The sequence below is a fragment of the Martes martes genome, assembly GCF_963455335.1.
Source record: "Martes martes genome assembly, chromosome: 18".
Classification (NCBI taxonomy): domain Eukaryota; kingdom Metazoa; phylum Chordata; class Mammalia; order Carnivora; family Mustelidae; genus Martes; species Martes martes.
Window position 1 is genome coordinate 30,170,628 of NC_137906.1, and position 18,004 is coordinate 30,188,631.

An 18,004-nucleotide genomic window follows, 5' to 3' on the forward strand; every position below is an offset into this window, starting at 1 on the left:
GAATAGTCTTTTTTCTCCCTCTCCTTAAGGACACATGTACAAAATAAAAAGCAGTAAGGGAAAAATAACCCAAAGAAAATCATGCTAAGGCCTTGGAGAGTGGGTTTATCACGCACGTCAAATGCTAAAGCAGGGGGTTGGAAGAGTGGCTTGGCTTTCATCATTTCTTCTGCACAACAAAAAAACACATGAAATATTCTCTTCATTTTCAATTATATTTGCCAATGTGTTGGAAATACGACGCACTGGGAATACAGGTCCTCTCACTATATATGGTTATTTTTCCCTTGCCCATAAAATGCTGAGGAAAATACTGAATAAATACAGATTTTATTAAAAACACACTCACATACAATTCTTGTTACAAATTGATATAAATCAGTTATGTCTCCCTCCCATCCAAATTTTGGCTTACATGCCCTTAAATTAAAAAACAGCAGTAGAGTGGCTTACCAAAAACCTGTGGATAAAGACAGTGAAGTACTGGGGTTCGGAATTGGACAGGAAGTAGCAATAAACCAAAACAGAAAGCAAAATTATGAAGAAAAATGACAACGCACGTTGAAGTCTGAGAAAAGAACTTTCCTAAACTGTTGGTTTTTAAGAGGATGTTTCTAGGCTAAACTGAACACAAAAGAGAAGAGAATTTCCCTAAAGAAGTTTTCTGAGCCAAAGGAAAATCGAATTATGCTGGAAAAACAAAAGCAAAGACTAATGATGTCTGTGTCTCTCTCCCCCACCCACATCTTCAGATTTGCTTCAGTGTAGACTTTCCTGCTGAAGGCCAGTCATTCATTCTAGATTCTGTTATCTCAACACAACCAAACCTAGACTTAACCCTCTGTGTGCCAGTGGGTTGATGAATGGGACAATTATTTTCAGTCCCTTGTGGGCTGGGAAACTGCATGCGGGATGTACTCAAACACACAGAGACATACGGTCTCCGGAGCCCCAAACTGGAAAAAGTGGCAACTTCTTGCCAAAAGGACATTATTTATGGCCACTATTACTATACAAAATGATTTCTTGTTGTATAATTTTTAAAGAATATCAAGAGGCACTATGATTTAAACAAAGTTGGAAACGATTTCTTTTATCTTTCACACACTCTGATTTTTACAAATCAGCAAAAAGCTTGGTAAAATAGAATAATGCTGAACTCAGGTTTTTAAAAAAAAAGGTTTTTAAAAAAGCTAAGCATGAGTTCATAAGTAATTGGGATATTTACTATTCTGAAAGAAAAAAGGCAAAGGTAACAATATGATGCTCGACAATAAAGTGATACATTAATTCTGCAAGTTCGTGCATTAGTTCCTTTGCCAAAGATTCTTAGATTATAACAATTTGTAAAAGGATGTGGCAAAAGTCAATACACGAGGGTTGTATTGAAGGCTTTCCACAACTACAGATGCATTAAAATATATTTATTTAGTTGGAAGGGGAAGTGGTAGTGAGAGCCTTGCATCTATAATGAGCATTTTCGAGTTCATTAGAAACTACCATTCATAATTCAAGTACACACGAGACAGCGCACATCTTCAAATGTCTAGTACGTACAACAGCAAATCACAGAATCTGAGAGCCAGAGACACCGGCCCTCTAAATACAACTAAGAGTGTTCTCCACGTTGTACTAGACGACAAGGGCTATTTATGGTGGCTTTAAGAACAGAGCTTATTTCTGAAAGCTTAAACTGGAGTGAAACCCATATCAAAAGATGTGCTATGTTCCGTCTGCCTTTTACGTAGTGAAAGAACAATATAAGCCAGGTGGAATTCTACAAGAAAAACCAGGAACTATACACCACAAGCAGAAGCGCTAGACAAGGGTGAAGAAAAATTGTAATAACCATCTCCTTTTGAGGCGCTGTATTGATGTTAATGCACTTTTCACTCAGACTGGACTCTTAAATACACACATACAGAAGTGAAAATTAACATCTGTACCTGACATCTTGTTTTCTAGTCTCTGGGGTAGCTTCTTAGCTCTTGGACAACATTTAGTAGCCTGATCCTTTATTCTACCTTTAACTTTTGTTTCCTGTCCTCTTCTATGTTCCTCAGATCACTGTACAGAATTCCATAGAACAACATGGTTCCCTGATACCCCTCAATTCATTCTTGTGGTACCCTGTATCGAGTTTGAAATCCACACCGACTTTAGCATTATTAATGTAGGTTAACATACCGGGAGAGCAAGAAGTCGACGTGAGAGGTTCAACTTGGAGAGGTCGGTTGAAAGAACTTCTGTGAAGGTGAAAACCATTTTGCGTTACATGGTCCAGTGTCTACTCTGAGCGCAAACACTGTGAGGAACAAAAACACGGGCGACATGGAGGAAATGTGGAACTTTTCGGTACGGCTAGAGGCACCGATGTCTATACCTGCATCAGCTCTTGAGGTAGAAAATTCACTACTCATTACTAGATAGGAGAATAAGAGCTAAGTTAATAATGGTGAAATATAAAAGCTTAAAAACAGCACAAAAATGCTACGAATGTCCCCATATGTACACTTCAGTAAAAAGCTAACTTAACCCAGTCAGAAGGTTTGAGAAGGAGATGGTTTTTTGAGTTCTTAAGTAGGTATGTATTTCTTAAGATAGTCTATGCATCGATCTTCATTTACTTTTTAAGTCCTTTATCTCAACTCCAGGAAGGAAAACCAAATCTTAAAGACTTGGCGGGCCACTCAATTTGCTTGTGTGAGAGTCCTCACACAGATACAAGGATGTGCTTGGCACAGGGACAGAGAAGGGGGGAGTGGAGGGTGAGCTTACACTGCTTGGGGAGAAGCTCTGGCGCTGGTGGTCTCAGGGTGTGGGAAGAGAGGCCCAGGAACCAGGAAGTCTTAAGAGACTCTAATTGGCCATTCAGGCTTAGTGATCACAGAGTTAGGAGGTTAAATATTTGAAAAAGTGAGCATTCCAAGGACTCTTTCCCTTGCACCATCAATTTCTGGAAAGAGAGAATTCATTTCATGTCTAAAAACTACTGGCTTTGCACAATCGAGTCACAGTACATGTTGCATACCTTCAGTGGATTAAGAAATGCACCAGCGAGATTTAGAGGAGGCTATCTTACACCCGCAGTAGAAAGTCCCCAGGAATTTCTCTTAGAGGCAGAAAGCTGGAAGAATGTGTTTGAGGACAATGTGGAGAGAACTGGGGAGGGAAGGCAGAGGGGTTTCTTTCTCTGGGTTCTGGGGTGTCTCTGAAGAGGGCAAGAACATGATTGTGTGTTCTTCCGGTTTGTGTCAGAAACATAAATTGCTGCCTGTTTCAAGAATGGCCTTCTAGAAGAACCTGCAGACACCTCCCTTGCTCCAGACCCACCTCAATGAAGAGCGGAGCATGCGGACTCTGGCCTGGCGTTCCAAGAGGAGTCTTGGGTTCTGCTCCGCAGAGCCAGGAAGCAGAGGGCACAGCCATTAAGTGCTGGAAGACAGGGAAATTCTGAGCTAATAATTAATCAGGGCCTAGGAATACCGGCAAAGAGCAGCTGAAAAGCACAATCACATAACAAGAAGACAGCCATCACTGTTCACTTTCTCATTTTTCCCTTGGACATGACCTCTGCGTAAGAGGTGTGAATGAAGTCATAGAGCTGCTTGGCATTGCCTGCATTGCCCAGAATGCCCACCAGCTTGTCCTGAGACAGGCTGGCCAGTTCCGCAATGTTCTTCACGTGCTGCATCAAGGTGCGACAGTTTTTGGCATTCACCCCTGGCATTTTTAATAAGAAGTCCTGGGGACCGGGATTATACTTTTCCGACTCGGGGAGCGCCTCTGAATCCGCAGTGACAGCCACGGCCGTGGCCGCATCGGGCTGTGGCTTGTTCTGTTTCAGCTCCTCGAACAGCTCGGCGGTGGCGTGAGGCGAGGGGCACCAGAGAATCCGGAGTCTGGGGAAGTGGAGTGTGAGAAGGGTGAGTTTGGAGCTGATGTCGTTGCTGGAGATCTCCTGATGGAGGGCGCCCCGGGAGGTGAGGGAGAAGGGCTTCCCGGGGTCAAACTCGATCAGCAGCACGGGGCGCTTGTAGTAGCGGGCCATGGAGATGCACTGGCCGTACAGGCGGCCGTTGTTTAATGAGCCAATCAGGTCGCTGATGCTCTTGCGCTCGACGCACATCTCCGGGGTCAGAATGTAGTCACCGACCTCCAGCGTCACGGGTTCGATGTCGATGCCCCGACGGTGGATCAGGGAGGGGAGCTCACTGCGGAACTCCCGCACATCCACGACTATGGTTTGCTGTGTCCTGTTCTGTTCCTGGCCACCTGGGAGCAAAAAGTGTGCATTGCAGGTGATGTCACTGAGGAAGAACTCCCAAAGACGGAACAGAACAAAAGTCTAAAAGCTGTGTTTTTCAGGGGCGCCTGGGTGGCTCAGTTGGTTAAGTGCTGGGCTTGATTTTGGCTCAGGTCATGATCTCAGGGTTTGCGAGATGGAGCCCCAGATTGGGCTCCACGCTCAGCAGGGAGCCTGTTTCTCTCCTTCTCTTTCCGCCCCTTCCCCTGCCTGCACCCTCTCTTTCTAAAATAAACAAATAAATCTTTAAAAACATAGAACAATAAAATCTGTGTTTCTGCTGTCAAACTGTGATGCATGGTAACATAACACCCCATTTGTTATTCCTCATTTTTCTGTGTTTTCAGAAAGGGTTGTTTACAGAGTAAATAAAGGCAATTTCTCTTAAACTAAATAGAGCTATGAGGAAAGTCCTGATGATTCATAACAGCAGCGTCTGCTGTCGCCTTCCCTCGGCAGTGCCCTTGACGTCCGGTCCTGGATGGTCCCACTGCCCACATTCTACTGACCACCGCATTCCCAATCCTATGACAGAGTCAGGCGTGTATTGGACACTTACAAACGCTTGCTGGGTCAACTGCTTTAGAGGCTGTCGTGAAAAATTCTGGAGCCGTTAGTCTTTGTACCAGTGAGTATGGACAAGGGAAGATGGAAGAAGCCAGTGGACCAGAACTTCCCATATTTGTGCCCAGAACCGCCTGGGAACAAGTTAGAGGTGGTTCTGTACTCAGTAGGTCTGGGGTGGGGCCCAAGACGCTGCATTTCTTTTCTTTTCTTTTTAAAAAAAGATTTATTTATTTATTTATCTGACACAGAGAGAGACAGTGAGAGAGGGAACACAAGCAGGGGGAGTGGGAGAGGGAGAAGTACGCTTCCCGCTGGGCAGGGAGCCCAAAGCGGGGCTTGATCCCAGGACTCTGGGATCATGACCTGAGCCACCCAGGCACCCCAGACTCTGCATTTCTAACAACATCCCAGATAACACTAAGGCTGCTGGCTTAAGGACAGCACTAGCAAGGACCAGCAACCACCGTGTGCAGAGTAATGGTCCCTTTACGATGCCCACGTCCTAATCCCTGGAATATGTAAATATGTTACTTTACATAGCAAAGGAGACACTGCAAATATGATTAAATTTAGGATCTGAAGATTAAGAGATTGTTCTGGATTATCCAGGTGGGCCCAAAGGTCCTTAAAAGTGAGAGAGAGACGCGGGAAGGGCAGAGTCAGAGCTGCTGGCTCTGAAGGTCGAGGATGGGGCCAGGAGCCCAGGAGCGCAGGTGCCTCTAGGAACTGCGAAAGGCAGGGAGGTGGAGCCTTCCCTAGACCCTCTAGGAGGAGCACAGCCCTGCTCACACCTCGGTTTTAGCCCAGTGAAACCCACTTGGACTTTGGAATTTTAATAATTGTAAGATAAGAAATGTATGTTGTTTCAAGCCACCGAGCGTGCGGTAAGTGGTTACAGCAGCTGCAAGACGTGACTACAGGGCCAGGAAGGCCTGAACTCAGAAGGACAGACTTCCATGAATAGCTTTCTGTGTGGCAGCTGCATGGTCAAGTCTAGCTTCCTTCACTCGTTCCATATCCTGCATGAAGTGAGACTTAGTGACTTAGTGAGAATCTTCTTCAAGACAGACCTCTATGCTCGGAGGCCAGGTCTCCCAAAGCCCAGTCCAGGGGCATTCCCATCAGAAGGCGCTGAGCTGCCGACCCCATTTCAGATCCTTGGAGCGAGGCCTGTGAGGCCACACCCTTATCAAGCCTCTGCGGTCATTCCTGGGCATACTGGATTTGGGAGGCCCGTGGCTCTAACCGGGCCCCCCCGCCAACAGAGGCTAAGTCAGCTCAGTCGTATTGCGTTCCTCAGGCCGCACGGCTGACAGCAGATGCTTGCCATGGGGAAACGGGGATTCGGGGAGCGGGGAGGGGGTTATATCTGGGTCACGTTGCACTTGGAATTCAGCACGTCTTGCTGGCACGCCGTGGTTCAGACGGTGCCCGGCAATGAGAGTGTCACGCACCTGGGATCTGGAGAAGTGCCGAGAAGCAACACACGGGGGCGAGGAGAGGCGTGGGGAGGTGCTCCAGACAACGCCTGTCTGAGCTAAGCCCATTCCTTCGGGTCAAAATAAGAACCTAATGGGTGCTTACCAACGTTTCTCTGCAAAAGTACGTCCTGCGTCTCAGCCAGCCAACCACGTTTACGAGCAATGCTGGAACGTGACTGATGTCGAGGTTGGGGTGCCTCCAACACAGCCCCTTTATTTTACAGCTCTGGGAGGGACACGTGGTTGGGGAAAGGCAGCGCTGGCCCTGGGTACGGGAGCAGGTACCCATTTTTACAAGGTCGTTGAGAAAAAGCACGCTTCTGTGGGAAAGCTCTAGAACCCCGACAGCCTCCATGGTGGGCGCCGGAGCGCATGGCCCAGGGCGGGACTCACCTGCTTTACGGGTGTCCACGGCAGCGCCTGCAGCCGCGGGGCCTCTTACCAGGTCCAGATTTGCTTCGTCCCTACCTTCCCTCCCTTCAGGGACCACCATGCTGGCCTTCTCCCTGGGGCGGAAAATAGTTTCAACCTTTTTGAATGAAATTTCAAAATTTCCAGGTTTTAATCTTTCATAGATGGTAACTTAGAACATGGCCACAGGAGTGTCAAGATGAGAAATATGTTAGATAAATAAGTACAATAAAACTACACAGATGAGCGACGGGTAAAGGAAGGAGAAAGGAGTTCGTGGTTGGGGGCTACTACCATCTTCCAGAGCGAAAGAGCTGCTGTTCGCTTTCCATTCTCTGTGTCCTTTAAGCACTTTGGGACATGACATAAGTGGGTAAAAAAATGCCACCAAGAGTTTGGGGCTTTTTATAAAAACACGTTAACATGTTATTGAGCATTAAGAATAATTTAGATCATCTACATTCCAATACTTTCAGAGTAAATCACAGATAGGGATGGTTAGAAATCAATGATCAAGAAAAAAGCACAGGGCAGATGACGGAACTTCGATTTAAAAAAACTCCAGGTGGGAGGCCCCGAGAAACAGTTTTAATTTTAAAGGGAAAATCCAGTCATACAAATTTCCCAACAGAGATTTAAATTTAAAAAAAAAAAATCAACATCTCCGGTTAGGCAATAGAGCAGCATGAATTCCCTCGCTCCTGCATTTGTTGTAAAAACCTTTCTGGAGTGTTCCCACCTGCTGCATTGGGTGCTCTGATCGACATATGGTTATGCAGTAATTCCTGCCTTCTAGGAAGCTCGTGGCTCACATCTGGTAGGCTGACAGGACCGTACAACCATAACTCAGATTCGTCATCAGGGACTACAGTCACGACAATATCCTCGAGAACCAAAGAGAGAGGAGGCCAGGCTTGCCACGGTCTTATATTTCAAACCCAGGGAAGTATGTTATCACCAATCCATGAACCAGCCAGCGGTCTAGGAGGGAGACAAAGGATGTACGAGCCTGGCTCTCTCCCCTCATAGGGCAGGAAACTGAGTTGGGGAACCACGAGTGGGCACGAAACAAAGGTGGGAGTGACCAACGGCAGGAACAGAGCCCAGGGTACCGTGAAGCAGAAGGGAGACGGGTCCTCAGTCTTCACTAATCATTTCAGGAAGGGCTAAAACAGCAAAGATTTTCCAGTGAAAGGAAATAAAACCGGATGGACCGATTTTCCAACAACTCTGGATAAATGATGTTTTAGAATAGGGTATCACTCCAAGACACCACTGAGGAACAGAAATTACCACTTTAAATTCTATACTCCTTGAAACAATATACAAACGCAAAGTTATTATTAGCCCGGCATTTTGTAAACAGTTCACGCAAGGGGGGTGGGCACAGTTCCAGGTCTTTTCCTCATGATTCTCAGTACCAGTGTCAAGTGCGGCCTGCTGGAATAGTCTTTGCAATGGCCGTGGCCCCCAAAGCCACTTGTTACTGCTCTGTGACACCTAATAGACTCGAGTTGAGGACAAAGGGCAAGCTATTGAAAAATGATTGCTCCTTCATTTCTTTTTCTTTGACATTTGGGATTAATATGGGGGATCCTTTTTCTCTGTTTCCACTTACTCTACTGGCTAAGCTACATATCACACACGAGGATATCCCAATTTTCTGATTAGTTTGTAGTCTGTTGAGTGGCTGTACAGCCTGGTGGGTTAGAGTATGAATCTCTAGTCTGTGGATCTGAAACCACTGACGGGCCGTGAGCCTGGACAAGCAGTTTAACGGCCCTGTGCCTCAATTTCATCTGTAAAATGGGAAAAATAATAAAACCTACCTCAAAAGAGGCATGTTAGGATTACCCGCTGTGGAAGGGACTCAGGACAGTGCCTGGCACTGAATAGGCATTATAAAATGTTAGCTGTTATTAAAACTGTACTTTTCTAATAACGTGGTAACCTAATTCCCTAATTATCCGTGACAATGCTGAAAAACCAAAGATTTGCTTTCAGATGATTCCACAACGGTTTCAATTAATATTGTTACGTAGAAGCAGCTAGTTTACCGTGAAATGTTATAACTTAACTGCAAATTGAATGCGGGAAATAATAAATTCCTGAAATGAAGCCTGGATTGTGGAGAACATAGTAAGTCTCCCGAACTGGTAACTCAAATTAATGTAACAGAGACTTGCCATCATAATAAATATTCAGCTCTTTGCTTTCGACATTTAGCATAATTACCCAAGTTGCTCTGTGTGACAGACACAAAATGATAATTATCAATGCGGATTCTTATTTCTACTTAATCTACAGTACAGAGGTTTCTGATTTTTGCTTCAACATCTTTAATGATATCTGCATTGCTTGTACAACATGATAACATAGGAAGGAGGCGCTGAACTAGAAGTCTTCCTTTAAAGGGAATGGATTCTGGCCCTCATGCTAACTCATTTTGGGATCACCTTTTTCTTTATTTTATTTTATTTTTTATTTCTTAAGGAATCTCTACACCCAACATGGGGCTTGAACTCACAACCCCGAGATCAAGAGTCGTGTGCTTCACCGACAGAGCCAGACAGGTGCCCTGATGAGCATGTTTTCTAACTAAAATTCCAAAGAACCTTACCCTGCCTTTGAAAAGCAGTCATCTCTCTAAAGCTATGTATACTCAGAATGTTACTGCCAGTTTTTCTACCTAGGGAGCATTTTATTATTGAAACTTAGGAGTTTCTTTTTTTTTTTTTTCTCTCTATCTTGACATCTATAATTGACTGATCTGGCCCAGACAAGCCATCCTTCCACTGCCAGTCTGCCAGATTCATTCCTTTTGGGGCGTTTTCAATAGTAGCACTGCTTTCATTCTGAAGACATCACCCATGGAGGTCCTGGCAAAAGCACCTTGTCTTATCCTCACGTTAAATTTCTAAGTACGAGCTCGGTGCAAACGCTCTTTTGGCACCGCACCTCACAGATATTTTCCTTTTCAAAACAAACACTTCTCAAATTCCCCACCTTTCCTGGGAAAGTAAATATCTGAAGATTCTGAATGGTCAAACTATCTGATTGCTGTGTAATATGGGAAGATCTACCTTATAATAAGTAGACGGTCACCACTAACAGCTGGGGAATTAAGCCAGGCCAGAGATAAAAGTACATTAAAATCTGAAGCTCTATGTGGTCATCTGTTAACTTGGGGACGGTTAACCTGTGAAGCCTCAGGCAGAGGAGGTTTTGTAAAGGGGGAGTGGCTGGTTAGGAGGTACTGACCCACACCCTCTAGCACCGATTCGTTTTTTTTTTTTTTAAAGATTTTATTTATTTATTTGACGAAGAGAGGGAGCACTAGTAGGGGGAGCTGCAGGCAGAGGTAGAGGGAGAAGCAGGGAGCCGGATGTGGGACTTGATCCCAAGACCCCGGGATCATGACCTGAGCCAAAGGCAGACGCTTAACAACTGAGCCACCCACGCGCCCCTGGTACCAATTCTTTGATTCCATCTCCTACATCTCTCTTTAGTCTGTTCCCTTCTCCCCGTCAACCTAATCTCGGCTACCACTGACTCGTTTCCCTGCCCCATCTAGTCCCCCACTGGAGGCCAGCGAGAGCCTCTAAAAACAGACTTCCTACCGAGGATGCTTCGGTGCTATCTTACTGCCTCGACAGGCACGTTCTGAATCCTCAGCAGGGCCTCTGGGACCCTGGAGCCTTCGCACACAGAAGCCCCTTCCCGCCCTGTCAGGGCAGCACCTAATGCACACTGCTGATGCATCGCTTACCTACCGCTTCTTCCAGGAAGGCACCCGGGTTCCCACCCCGGGCCAGATCGGACCTGCGCTAGTGCACCCCGTTCTTGACCTTTGCAGCCAGACTCTGTACACGCCTAGTTAGTGTAATACGCATCACCGCCTAATGTTCGTCTTCTCCACTAGAGGATGAGCTCGAGGAGGGAGGGACCTCCCGCACCATAGCATCTCCTTACCGGCACAGGGCATGGCACCTCACAGATGCCCAGGAGACGTCTGTGACTGTTTTGAGTCTTGGGGCAGTGAGGGTCTAGCGGACAGAGAAGCACTAAAAGCTTTGGACAAGGAGAGGCCGGCTGTTTAACCTGGTTGGTTATCACATTTTCTGAAATATTTTATGTATTTTAAGCTGTTGGTTAAGCATCTGCTTTCCCCTCTCCCTCTGCCCTTCCCCTCTGCTCATGCTCTCTAATAAATCAACAAAATTGACAAACCATAAAAGACTCAATCTCAAAAAACAGACTGAGGGTTGCTGGGGGGAGCGGGGACGGGAGAGGGTGGTGGGGGGAAATGGACATCGGGGAGGGTATGGGCTATGATGAGTGCTGTGAAATGTGTAAACCTGGCGATTCAAAGACCTGTACCCCTGGGGATAAAAATACATTATATGTCTATTAAAATAAATAAATTAATTTTAAAAAATAATAAATCAACAAAATCTTAAAAAAAAAAAAAAAGAAAACCCCATGTATACACACATACACCATATAAACCAGCCCACAGAGCAGGTTAACAGAAAACCTTTTCATAGGCTGAAAGGACTGACTGGAAGCTAGAAGAATCCATGGCCCAAGCCTGTGGTACTCAGAGGACACGGGGCAGGGGGAAGGGGCCTGGTCATATACTGTGCTGAGCCCTCCGCAGGGACCCGCTGGCCCTGACTCAGGAAGCACTCGGGAATGCATGTCCTGGATGAACCAGCCTTCGGGGATATTCTAGGTGGACGCTGAGAGCCCACCGTCAGGGTTGGCGGAAGGCTGTCCATTTTGACATTCCATGTAGAGCCCTGGCATGCTGACAGCCGCTAAAAATGATTTCCGCCCTCTTCACCGCCACTGACGCACTACCAATGTCTGTGGCTTGGAAGATTGGTCAGTCCAAGCCATGATCTCCTCTGGTCTAGTCTTCTCTGGCTCAGCTCAAGGATGCCCCGGTCTTGCCCCTGCCCTGGCTTCTGAGGCCCCTTACAGACCACGTGACCCATCTTCGCTCACCAAGCTGCCATCTCCTTGACAACAGCCCTGGTGCAAGGTTCTCAGAGTCCTCAAACATCTACGGTGGGTAAAAGGTGGCCGTCTAGTCCGTGCCCATGTCACTTAGAACATTTTCCTGATGTCACACTGGAAAGCAATTTCTATTCGGATTTGGAACCTTACCAGACACTCATCCTAGAAACAGTACACGTACGTTTAGATAAACATCACACCTTCAAAAAAATATTCTCCCGGAGTGATTCTGCTGCTGGCGATCTGAACTGCCTGGGTTGTAAAAGCATTTCCCAGCAAATGGGAAGGCGGTCACCCACCCACAGACAATGGAAATTTTACCAGGAGAAAATAAATCATAATTTCAATGGAAGGGAGAAATCTCGTGTGTGGGGGTGGGGAGGGGGAGATCTAAGAACATATTTCTCAGAAAAGCAGTGGTGGAGGTGTATTTTTGGTGTTTTATGTCACACGTTTTTGCAAGCAGAAAAGCAGCTCTCGCCATGTTTCCAGTATCTTGTTAAATCACCGAGAGGCGACTGGAGATGGTGGAAAAGAGAGGGAGGAGACAAGAAATGTGCACATACCCTGGGATGAATCAGACCACAGGTTTATCTGGAGGCGATGCTCCCCCAACTTCATCCACCCTCCATCCTTCCCGAGGGCAGGCGTATATGCCCCCATCCAGAGGAGCCTCTAGATCTTGAAGGGCCTCTACCTATTACCTTATGAGTTTCTCAAAAGCTTCTTTTTCTTTCCGCAAAGCAGTGAGATAGCGCTGTTCCTCGGTTGAACCTCCATATATCAGAAAGTAGACCCTGCCAGTTAAAACAGAACTCTCTTAGGCTGTAAAAACATAATTTTTAATCCCTGAAAGGAAGAGCATAGCATTGGAAATTGGCAATCTAAACTGCTCAAATAATAAATATTTGACCAAGAATAAAAGGCTCCATTAATCACGTACCTAAAATTAAGCTGCCTAAACCCCACCTGGTGAAAGTCTCATTACCACATTTTCCCCCTGCACCGAAAGGAGGAACAGAGTTTAGGTAAACACTGAAATATAACGAGAGGGATAGAATAATTCTTGCCTCATAACTATAAACAAATCAGAAAACACAAAATCTCAGCGGCTTCTCTTTTTTCAATTTTTTCTTTACACCTCTGCCAAACAATCATTTGCAAAGTCGGAGAGTGGTTATAAAATGCAGCTTGTGAAAGTTCATGTTAGTGAGAAATAAACAAATGAAATCTATATGACCTTTATTTTCTTCCTCGGCTCTGCTTTATCCGTGTCTTCACAGAATCAAGTCATGGCACGTGTTATATAAACACAGACGCAGAAGACACACGGATGGTATCGGGCTTGAGAAAATAATTTGATATATTATTTTCTCTTAGGGAGGACTGCTTTTCTAGCTTATTTGTTGCTCAGAGGCTGACTTGAGCACTTCTTCTGTCCCTCCTCCTCACCTTCTATCGGAGGTTTTTCCTTTTTTAGCCTTTGACTTTTCTTCTGGACTTCATGCTCCTAGGTTATATTTCTTTGAAGTGTGGACTGAGAAAAAAAAAAAAACCATTGGACAATGAGTCCGGGGACCCCCAGCTCTTCCCCACAAGTGTTACGTGGTCAAGGGCGAGTCATTCGTTATTACTGGGCCTCAGTTTCCCACCGACGGAGGGAGCCGTTGAACTCTAGGGTCTCTTCCGACTCCGCCGTTTTGTTTCCAAATATCACACTAATCCGTTCTCTGGCAACCAAGAACTTGGGAGCACACAAGCTATCTACAAAACTGATCAGCAGCAAAGTCTGAAAAATTTACCTATAATTGCCTGTAATTCTTTGACCAGCTTCATCTAATCTCTTCATCCTGTGTTATTTCTGACCCACCTGCTTCGTCCATCTCTGTTCTGGAAAGGGTGCGTTAGTTAAGCTGCTAGCAAGGTTTCTTTTGGCTCTGTTTTTGGTTCAGCCTGAGTTCAGGATATTAATTTTGCTGTTTATTTCCCTCAGATAATTGGAGACCCAGAACACTATATTCTTTGAGAGGCATCATTTTCTCATCTGGTTATTTCTGTAGATTTTTTTTTATCTGCTATTTCTTGAAACTCAAGAGAACTTAGTACAATAATTCCGCAAATACTTGCATTTTATGTGGATGTGATTTAAAGCCACTTCTTGAAATTTATAAAGGACGACATTTTAGAAGATCCAAGCCATTTAGCTGAGTCATAGTTATAGTACTTTTTGGTACAAGTTAGGATAGTATACATTTCCCAGACTTGGTCAGATACAGCACCCCATAAGCTAGGACCAACGCGGAAAGGAAACAGTACAGAACAACAGGGCAGCAAGCAACCAGAACACGGATAGTTCCCTAGATCTGTTGTTTTACTACAACATCTGACATCCTTCCTATGTTAACTTCCCAGGTTGACCAGGAAGCAAAAGGATTCATAAATGGTTTTGACCTACGTCGTAACAGAATGTTAAAGAAAATCCACGTGTAACCGGTAGACCCCCTGCGGTAAAGCCTAACGAACCATGAAACTGAAACCTTTAGAAGAAGCAGTGCGATAGAGTGTTACTGAGCCATAAAAAAGAATGAAATCTTGCCATTCGCCACGACATGGGTAGACCGAGAGGGTGGTATGCTAAGTGAGATAAGCCAGACGGAGATTGACAAATACCATATGACTTCACTTGTATGTGGTATCTTAAAACAACAACAACAACAACAACAACAAGAGAGAAACAGACTCAAACAGGAAACACAATGATGGTTTCCAAAGGGGTGTAGGGGTGGGGAGAACGGGCAAAATGGGTGAAGGGGACGAAGAGGTACAAACTTATAAAATAAATATGCCACGGGGATGAAAAGAACAACATAGGGAATGTAATAAAAAATATTGTAATACACTTGTCATGGTAAGCATTCGGTAGCATAGAGAATGGTTGAATCACGATGTTGTTAAACCTGAAACTAATTTACTAGGTGTCAACTGTGTGTGTATGTACATATACATATATATATATATATATATGTGTATGTATATACAAAAAAAAAGAGAGAGAGAGAAGAAACAGCTCATATTCTTTATAACTTGCCTCAGAGGTTTCCCGGGCCTGCTCGCCCGGTAAATCTCGAGCTGGCGAACGAACGTGAGCTCGGCGTCGTACAGAACCACGTATCTTGGCTCCACTTCATGGAGCACCCTTGTCAGAGCGTAGGGGTCACTACAGCCCAGGAGCGGATGGAGGATGGTGAGCGGGTCTTTCAGGATTCCATACGCGGCATCAGAGGACAAGTTCAAGTCAAATTCCTCGTGCTTCATTTCTTCTAAGGAGCTTTCTGGGCTACTGCCTGTGTCTCTAGGCCCGCCTTCCTTGACATCCCCTTCCTCTTCTGGTTCTTCAGACTTTCCCAACATCTGAGTTAAGGTTAACCTTCGCTTTTTCTTTTTGAGAGTCCTTTCTTTGGTGGCAGCCCTCTGTTTGTTTTGGGGGTCTTTAGGCCTTTTGTTCGATTTCGCCATTCTCTTTGGGCTGTCCTCACGTCTAAATTTCATCCACACTTCCTCGGCTTTGCTGTCCTTCTCGAAGGTTTTCCTGTACAGCCTCAGCAAGAAGGCCTCTGCTCCGATAGTGATGTACTCTCTCAGCTGGGAACATGTGCGGTCGTCGCTTGCACAAATGAGTACTTGACCTAAAATTACGAAACAGTGTTATGTTACTATGACCTCACGTGTCCCCCTGTTCCCTCCCTGCCTGGTCCCTCGCCTCTTCCCCCCCCTCCCCACAAAGAAAACACATCTTACCGCTTGGCGGTAAGGATACAACATTCACAATTTGCTTAAAAGGGTCTCAGATGCTTATCAAATACCTTCCCTCTCTGACAGGATTAGTTAAATCTTTTGAGCAAAGTTGAAGCCAGAAACATTTAGTCTTATGAAAGCACAGCCTGGTATAATGGAGGCTTTACAGAAGCTCTTTTTAATTAATAATTTTCCAGAGGATTTGATATACCAAAATAAATTCCGAATGGATTACAGAGTCAAATGTTAAATATTAAATCATAAAAAAGGTGACTATTCTTCATCTCTCTGGTTGGAGATGAGTTTCTCTGCTTAAAGGCAATGAAGACATCTCAGAGAAAACTGATATCTATAATCTAAACAACTGTGCATTAAGAAAGCTAAAGACACAGGGTGTCTGGGTGGCTCAGTCATGAAGCATCTGCTTTCGGCTCAGGTCATGATCCCAGAGTCCTGGGATCGAGCCCCGCATCGGGCTCCTTGCTCAGCGGGAAGCCTGCTTCTCCCTCTCCCACTCCCCCTGCTTGTGTTCCCTCTCTCACTGTGTCTCTCTCTGTCCAGATAATAAATAAAATCTTAAAAAAAAAAAAAAAAGAAAGTAAAGACAAAAAACCAACTTTTCAAAACAGCCATCATAAATGACGGTATCTTTAATATATAAAAAGCCAATACAAATTGTGGACACAGTCTAAACTGGCAAAGGAAAAAAAAAATTGACAAAAGAGGAAAAACATTTAAGAAAACAGTGAGCTTACCTAGCACCAAATTTCAAATGAGGACATTTTTCTCCAATCAAATTGATAAAACCGTTACACATATATAGGTATACATATACATGAGCATATAGAGAATCTCCAGTCATTGTGTGCTAGGTGAAAAGGAGATGAGCTCTGGGGTGCCTGGGTGGTTCAGTTGGTTGTGACCCACTCTGGATTTCAGCTCGGGTCACGGTCTCAAGGTCGTGGGACTGGACCTCATGTCGGCCTCCGCACGCAGCATGCAGTCTGCTTGAGATTCGTGTCCCCCTCCTCCTCTGCTCCTGCCCTCACCCTGCTCTATCTCTCTAATAAGTAAATTAACCTAAAAAAATGAAAGAGATGAACTTTCACGCTGCTAAAGGAAATGAAAATTCATAAAAACTTTGTACAAGTCAAATGTGGTAATACATCTCAAGAACGTTATCGTTTGACTCGCTAATTATATACCCAAAAATTATATCTACACTATGACCTTAAACAGTGTGAGGCAGAAAAAACACAGAAGAAACCCTGGAAGCAAATATGCCCGTGTGACTCCCAGACATCATTTTGTTCCCATTCTCTTTTTTCTTCATACTTAACAAGTTTCCTAAGTGAGCATGCAGGATTTGGGGTCTTTAACCACAGTACTGCAGGTTCTGGGATAACATCACCAGCACATTTACTCAGATAAGAGTTATGCACTTGTCTCTAATGATTTATAGGAGTTCAAAGTCTCAATGGATTTTTTTTTTAATCTTGTTTTATTTTATAACAGGTTTTATTTTTTTAAATGTAGTTCAGCTTTGTCTACTGTGCTAATCTACTAGTACATTCATGTTTGAAGACAGCAGCCCTGAAATCTGGAATTTTTTGGTGTGTGTGTGAGGGGGCTAGTCAATGTTGCTCCATAGAACAATTAAGACTTTTTGGAAAGATGCTTGCTGAGAATAAAGCAAGCCCATTAGCTTTCCTCTTGGGGATTCCAGATTGAAAGCCTGGTGAACGTGTACGTGGAGATTAACTGCCTCTTTAAATAGAAGTCCTGAGAAGAAAACCAGGGAAAAAACCCGCTATCATGAATATACAAGGATTCACCTGGAGAAAATCACATCAAACGAACAGAAAACGAGGCCGCCGCTAGGATTTCAGTGTTCCTTTGGCATTCATCCTTTTACATTTTATAAACAAAATCATAGTAAGTTATTTTTAAAGAGCTAACAAAGAAGACTCATTTGCTCCATGTTGAAAGCAAATGTCACCACCTCTCTTCTCCTACCTGGACCACCAAGGGCTTCGCTCTCCTTATTTTCTGCCTCAATTTCTTTCAGTACTTCGGTTAATGCTTCCCACTTGGGGTTGCTTTCTAGGACCAGTTCCTTTTTTGTTTCTGTATAGAAATAAAAGTTCAACCTCATTCTACATGATAACATTTATCCATAAAACATGTCATAGCCTTTCAAAACAACAGATGACACAAGCATCCTTCCAAAAGCCCCTTCCTTTGAGCCTCTTTCCGGAGGCCAGATACAATCTTCTTTCTTAAGAAAGATCTATTTATTAAGGTCTAAATGAAACACACTCCAGACCAATGTTGATAGAGGTCTCACAATGCCCTGAGAGCAAGTTACATGCACGGTCACGAATTAGAGAAGATTGTGTGTTGTTGTCAACAGCGATGCCAG

General features: G+C 44.6%; 1 protein-coding gene across 1 annotated transcript in view; it reads right to left on the bottom strand.

The window, feature by feature from the left end:
* Positions 1-312: 312 nt before the first annotated feature.
* The window catches only part of ERCC4 (ERCC excision repair 4, endonuclease catalytic subunit), a 31,254-nt gene continuing 13,562 nt past the window's right edge, over positions 313-18,004 (bottom strand). The window contains exons 7-11 of the mRNA XM_080829729.1: positions 17,599-17,709; positions 14,876-15,473; positions 12,492-12,584; positions 6,748-6,860; positions 313-4,275 (exon numbers count right to left, since the gene is read on the bottom strand). Of these exons, the coding sequence (XP_080685855.1) occupies positions 3,542-4,275; positions 6,748-6,860; positions 12,492-12,584; positions 14,876-15,473; positions 17,599-17,709 (1,649 nt within the window). The 3' untranslated portion in view covers positions 313-3,541. The remainder of the gene's footprint in view (positions 4,276-6,747; positions 6,861-12,491; positions 12,585-14,875; positions 15,474-17,598; positions 17,710-18,004) is intronic.